This window comes from Bos javanicus, chromosome 10 (assembly GCF_032452875.1).
Source record: "Bos javanicus breed banteng chromosome 10, ARS-OSU_banteng_1.0, whole genome shotgun sequence".
NCBI lineage: Eukaryota > Metazoa > Chordata > Mammalia > Artiodactyla > Bovidae > Bos > Bos javanicus.
This window is the reverse complement of record NC_083877.1, coordinates 13,611,421-13,617,420: the sequence shown is the minus strand read 5'-3', so window position 1 is coordinate 13,617,420 and position 6,000 is coordinate 13,611,421. Positions and strand designations below refer to the sequence as shown.

Sequence of the window (6,000 nt, the reverse complement as noted above, 5' to 3'; positions counted from 1 at the left end):
CTCTCTCTGAGCCTTGCGTTTTCTCAGCTGAAGCCTGAACACAAGATTTCTAGGACTCCTCACTCACCAAGCTGTACTTCTCTGGCTCATAGATCCATCCTTCCACACTCTCACACCCAGACACTTTCAGAGACTAAGGCAGGGAAGAGACAGGACGTAGGGGTGGGCTGTGCAGTAGAGAGAGAGGGGCAAAGGAGGGACTAACCCCTCTCCACAAATCTAGCCAATAGCAGGAAATCCATTCCCCCTCTGTCCCCATCCTAGGCCTGGGCCTGGGGACAGTAAACCCCACCCACCGCACTTCCCAGAGCCTGCAAGGACCCAGCTCCCACCAGGCTCTCCAGAGACAGGGCCTTGTTTAGAAAGTGTCTTCTGGAGCCTGAGTCACCAATCCCTGGGTGGTCTGGGGAAACCACAAAGTTTCTGCCGGCACCACGACTGGGAAAGGGGGAGGATGGAGGTCCTGCTGCCACTTGTGACCTCAGCAATTCAGCCTGTCCTGTTTGGGGCTCGGTTTCCCCCTGTGAACTGAGGGACCAGAATTGCAGCCTCAGACCCCTGCGAAGAAAGGCAGCCGTGAGGCCTCTCTGCAGCACTTGAGGCCTTCCAAGGAGCTCAGGGAGGTTCTCAGCCTGGGCAGTGGGCAGGCCTGGGAGCAAGACTGCTGCAAGGTTGAGGCCCCTGGGTCCCCAGAGTTCAGCCCTCCAGACTCAAGGGTGGTCCCCAGGGGGTAGGCCCACTCCAGCAAAGCCAGTCACAACCAGCACGAGAGGACGTTGGACAGGACGCCCAGCCTGCATCTGAGACAGAGACATGTCCTGTCCCCCAGGGAGCTTGGGCACAGGACAGTATTCCCATAAGCTTCCATTTCTCCATCTGGAAAGGGGGACTGGCCAAGAACACCCTCACAGAGGTTCTCGCGCCACGGGTAGTAAGGACTCACAGACAGTTCATGTCGGTAATCACTGACTTGAAAAGAAGACAGATAGTGATTCCGAACCCATCTTCCAACAGAGCACAGTTCTGCTCACTGTGCCCCAGGAGGACCAAGGCCTGGACAGCGGGGACAGCAGAGGAAGGGGGGACTCCTGGGAAGCTCGGGTCTGGGGTGGCAGAGTGGAGTGAAAGGGACTGGGCTGGCTGACCTGGGTCTGAGACAGAATTAGAGGGGTGGAAAGGAGTCCACTGGCATAGAACTTTGGGAAATGAAGTAAAAATAGTGTAGTTCTTGGAGGATGTGGTGGCCATGATTCCCACCTCCGGGCATTCACACTCTAGTGTAGCAACACTTCCCCCCGCCCCCCACACACACCCGCCGCCAACACACACACACCCTGTAGCAAGAATGGTTTGTGTGACCAATAGAACATGGCAGAAGTGATGGAATGACGCTTCTGAGATAAGGTTAGGAAAGACAGCAGCCTCACACTTGGTCTCTCTCTTTTGGATCAGTTGCTCTCGGGCAAGCCACGTCATGAGTAGCCCAATGGAGAGGCCTATGTGGTGAGGAACTGAGGCCTCCAGCCAACAGCCACGTGAGCAGGCTTGGAAGTGGGTCCTCCAGGCCCAGTTAAGCCTCAGATGACTGCAGCCCTGGCCGACAGCTTGATTGCAGCCTCAAGAGACCCTGAATCAGAACCACCCAGCTAAGCTGCTCCCACATTCCTGAGCACAGAAACTGTGTGATAATAAATGGTAGTTGTTTCAAGCTGCCAAGTTTTGGGATAATTTATTACGCAGCAATAGATAATACACAGGACTTCTCAGAGCATTTAATAGGCTAATGTAAATCTCCAAGAAAGAAGATATACAATGTAACATTCCCTAGTTATTTGGCCAAGAAAGCCTTCTTTTTTTGAGTTTTCTCAAGAGAGGAAACTGATTTAATATGGCTCTGGTCCTACAATTAGATGTAAGTTCTAACCTTGGTCAGTTTCATGAGCTAGTCATTTACCCTTCCAGAACCTTTAACTTTTTCCCTTTTATAGAGAAGAAAGAAACCACCTGCCTTTGCATCAATCATGAGGACAGCCCCAGATGGGCAGGTTCTGACCTCCTTGGTGAGGGATCAGAGGGTAGCTTATTTAGGTCCTAAAAGGGAGTTTCACCCTGGGGCTCAGGGAGCTTCCACAAGGCCATTAAGTGGGTCCAACACCCACCATCTCAGTCTTTCTTCCACAGATCATTTCCCCAAAGTGGTGAGAATTAGTCTTCTAGTTTGCAGACAGCTCAGAGATGGGAGATATGGACATCAGACTGAGAGCTGGCGTAAGCCAGAGCATGAGCCTCCCCATCAGATTGGAAGCACTTACCCAGGATGGATGGACCACAAACTCCCCCTCCTTCTCCTGAATCCTGTGGACACCCCACAGCCAAGGGAGGGAAGGAACAACAGAACCTTCTCTGGTCTTAAGAACAAACATAGGTCCTTCCTTCCTTTTCAATGTAATTCCCTCTATTCTTTAACCACTAAAAGACTGAAATCAAGTTTCAAATGCCTGACTGGTCAGAAACCCACGGAAACCCTGCACATCCCTCTTTGTTAAAAAGAAGACAGTTTAAAAAAAAAAAAAAAACTATAATGCGAATACTTTATTATCAACGAGTGACTGGTATTAGCTTTTTGTCTGGGCATTAATATTTCAGAAACCAGACACCAAACCCAGGCTTTTCCACCTGGCTCTGCTGTATCATTTTCTTTAAAGAAAAAAAAAAACATAAAGAGGAAGGAGGAAGAGAAAGAAAATATATCTGTATTATAAGCCAAAGTGCGTCTTTCTTGTTTTGTCCATATACACACATTGCACCATACATAAATAATTACATTGTAAAAATGACTCCATAATTACAAGTATAATATATATTTCCATATAATATATAAAACTTTATATTAAATCTAGGTAGATGATATCTGGGGGGGGGGTTCGTCCGTGGGGGCTGTGTCTCTGGGCACGGGGCCCCCCCCGGCGGCGGGGCAGGTGGCGGGGGCGCTATCTGTGGTTGTTGAGAAGGATCTCGAGCCAGCAGGGGCAGGAGGTGATGAACTGCCGGGAGTAGCAGGGCCCCCAGCCCTTGGCGAAGCTGATGCGGACGCTGTTGGGGTCGTAGGGGCCGTCGGCGGCGTCGGGCTCGGGGCCGTGCTGGAGCAGGCCGGAGCGCTCGAAGTCGAACACCTTGATGGAGTAGCCGGGAGGCACCTTGCGGACCACCAGGGCGCGGCCGCCGGGCGCGTCCAGCGTCGGGGAGTTGACGAAGATGGGGTGCTCGCCGCGGTTGTAGGCCCACACGCCGTCAGGCTCCTTGCTGAGCAGGATGCCGAAGCCGATCTTGCTGCGCGTGCGCCGCACCGACTCGCTGCGCTGCTCCAGGTTGAGCTGGCCCAGGCAGAAGCCGCTGCCCTGAGGTAGGTCGTAGAAGATGCTGACGGCCTGGTCGTACACCGCGTAGAGGCGGCCCACCCGCGTCCGGTGCTCCCAGTAGGCCACGCTGCACCAGTGGCTCGGCTTGGTGGCGTCCGGAGACATGCTGGCGTCTGCGGGGCAAGCACAGGGCACGCAGCTGTTATTCCCGGGCAGCGGAGGTGGTATGGCTGCCTGGCCCGGGGAGAAGGGGGAGGTGCGTGGAGCTTCTAGCACCCCACGGACATGCGGAGCGTCTACTGCGGGCCAGGCTGTCCTCAAACTTAACCTGCAGGCCCCCTCGCCCAGCCCCACCCACAAACACACACAAAGGCAGGGCACCTAACTGTGCCAGGTGCCACGGGCACCCAAACACGAGCCACACCCGGCTCCGGCCCATAGAGTTTTACAAGCCGGCGGAAGAGGGACACACACCCACACACCCAAGGGAGGGGCTGAACGGTGAGCACCTACATTGTTCTGGGTGCTGTGCTCTGCAGGCCTCACTCCACACGTGATTCTCTGGGTCCTCCTGAAATGGCGAGGAGGCCACCTTCTCATTTTACAGATGAGGATCTGAGACTTGGCAGCCCAAGGCCACCCAGCTAGCGGGTGGCACCACCAGGATTTGAACCCAGTCAGTCCAAGCCTCAACTTGAACAGTGTGGGGTGAAGTGCAAGTTAGTCGCTCAGTCATTTCCGACTCCTTGTGACCCTGTGGACTATAGCCCGCCAGGCTTCTGTGTCCATGTGATTCTCCAGGCAAGAATACTGGAGTAGGTTGCTATTCCCTTCTCCAAGGGATCTTCCGGACCCAGGACTTGAACCCAGGTCTCCTGCATTGTAGGTGGATTCTTTACTGTGTGAGCTACCAGGGTGAGGCAATGGAGGGGTGTAAATCACCCCTTGGAGGGGACTCAGGCATCAGAAGGCAGGATAGGGTGGGGTGGGGGACATGGCCCCCAGTATCTCTTGCAGCTGGGAATCACTGCTGCTCAATGCTGATGGCTCCCAGCCTCAGCCTTGAGCGTGATGCAGAGTCTCCCAGCAGCCCCCACCCCAGCCCCTCAGGTTGGCTCTCTTGGCAGGAAGTGCAGGTCTTCACCAGAACTGCAGCCGCTTCTGTGAGACATAGAAATGAAGGGTCTCTAAGTGGGAAAGGAGATCGCTCCTCAAGGGCTCCAGTTTCCCAGCTGCTCCTCTCCAGACCCCACTTTCCCCAGTGACAGCAAAGATGTGGCCTGGATGAAGACTGGAATCCCTTTTCACTCCAGCTGGGAGCACCTCTATGCGTCTGCGTGAATTTAACAATTTCCAGGTATAGCAAGGGCCCCATCTTGAAGGGCAGCCCCCTCCTCCCTGCCCTCAGGCGTGGCCGGCCTCAGATTCTGAAGCATTTCGACGCCTGGGCTCTCCTTTGAGCTCACGGCTCTGAGAAGCAGACCGCCCAGTGGGGTGAAGTGTTCCCACTCAGGCCCCCGGCTGGGGCTTTGGCAGGGGGAGAAGGTCTGCTGGAGGCCTGATGAGGACACAGTGAGGCCCTTTATGGCTCAGCTCCTCCCAGAGAAACAGAGCAAAGTCCAGTCACACCTGAGGGAGAAAGCACTGCCAACAACTTCATTCAGGAGCCTGGGTGAGGTCAGCTCTGTCGGCCTTCAGTCCAGTCCCGCCTAGACGGAGCAGCAGGGTGACCGAGCTCCTGACATTCCCTTATGTTCTGGGAGGCACCCCCAGCAGGGAACTGTGCACCTGAGGGCTTCCTGTTAGGCTGCTTGCTCTGCTGTGGCCTGGGGCTGGGCACAGCCTCAAAGGGTGGCATTAAGGTCCCAGCCACAGGGCCCCAGGCTAGCCCCTGAGGATGTATACTTTGTCTCATGGTCCCTACGCAGACCCCTCATGGTTCTAGCTGTGGTCAGAGTGGGGGAAACAGGCCCCCCTGCTCTCAGCTGACCTGCCCCTCCACCAGTGGGCACTAGGCCAGTCCCAGCAGGAGGGCCGCCAGGAGTACCCCACGCCCTTGTCCCTTTCTCCATCCATCCATCTGGCACTGGTCTGAGAGCTCTCAAGATGCAGAGAAGCAGCACCGTCCCAGCCTGGCTGTGAAACTCCGAAACCAACCTTCTCGTTAGGTGAGAACTCCATCAGTGCACCAGGCACAGAGGTGCAGAGGCAAAGAAGCATGCCTGGAGGACGCTGCACGACAGCACAGGCAGCGGGCACCTCTGAGTGCCCTCCATAAGCCAGGTGACTTCCTCACGACGGCCTTGGTGCACCTGCTACCAGCCTTGTCCACGGGTGTGGAAACTGAGGCCCCGGGAGGTGCCATAACCGGCCAAGGGCACACGCTCAAGAGTGCTGGGGCTGGCATCAGTGCCAGGCCACACTCTCGAGGGGAGCTCTTCTCCATACTCCAGACAGGCCCCCCACCTTCTCAGAGCCTCAGTTTCCCTATCTGCAACCATGACAGCTCTCGTGGTCTGTGAGTCCTAGAAGTGCTTACCCACAAGCTGGTGAGCCACAAACGAAAGGCCTTCATCCCCTGAAGACTCACACAGTCCTACTGAGGGAGGGAGCACTGCTGTCCGCCTCTACAGATAAGCAC

The 6,000-nt window shown here is 55.5% G+C and overlaps 1 protein-coding gene across 3 annotated transcripts in view; it reads right to left on the bottom strand.

Moving 5' to 3' along the window:
- Positions 1-2,577: 2,577 nt before the first annotated feature.
- The window catches only part of SMAD6 (SMAD family member 6), a 77,987-nt gene continuing 74,564 nt past the window's right edge, over positions 2,578-6,000 (bottom strand). For all 3 annotated transcript variants that reach the window (XM_061430161.1, XM_061430159.1, XM_061430160.1), the window contains one exon: positions 2,578-3,532. In XM_061430161.1, the coding sequence (XP_061286145.1) occupies positions 2,991-3,532 (542 nt within the window). In that variant the 3' untranslated portion in view covers positions 2,578-2,990. The remainder of the gene's footprint in view (positions 3,533-6,000) is intronic.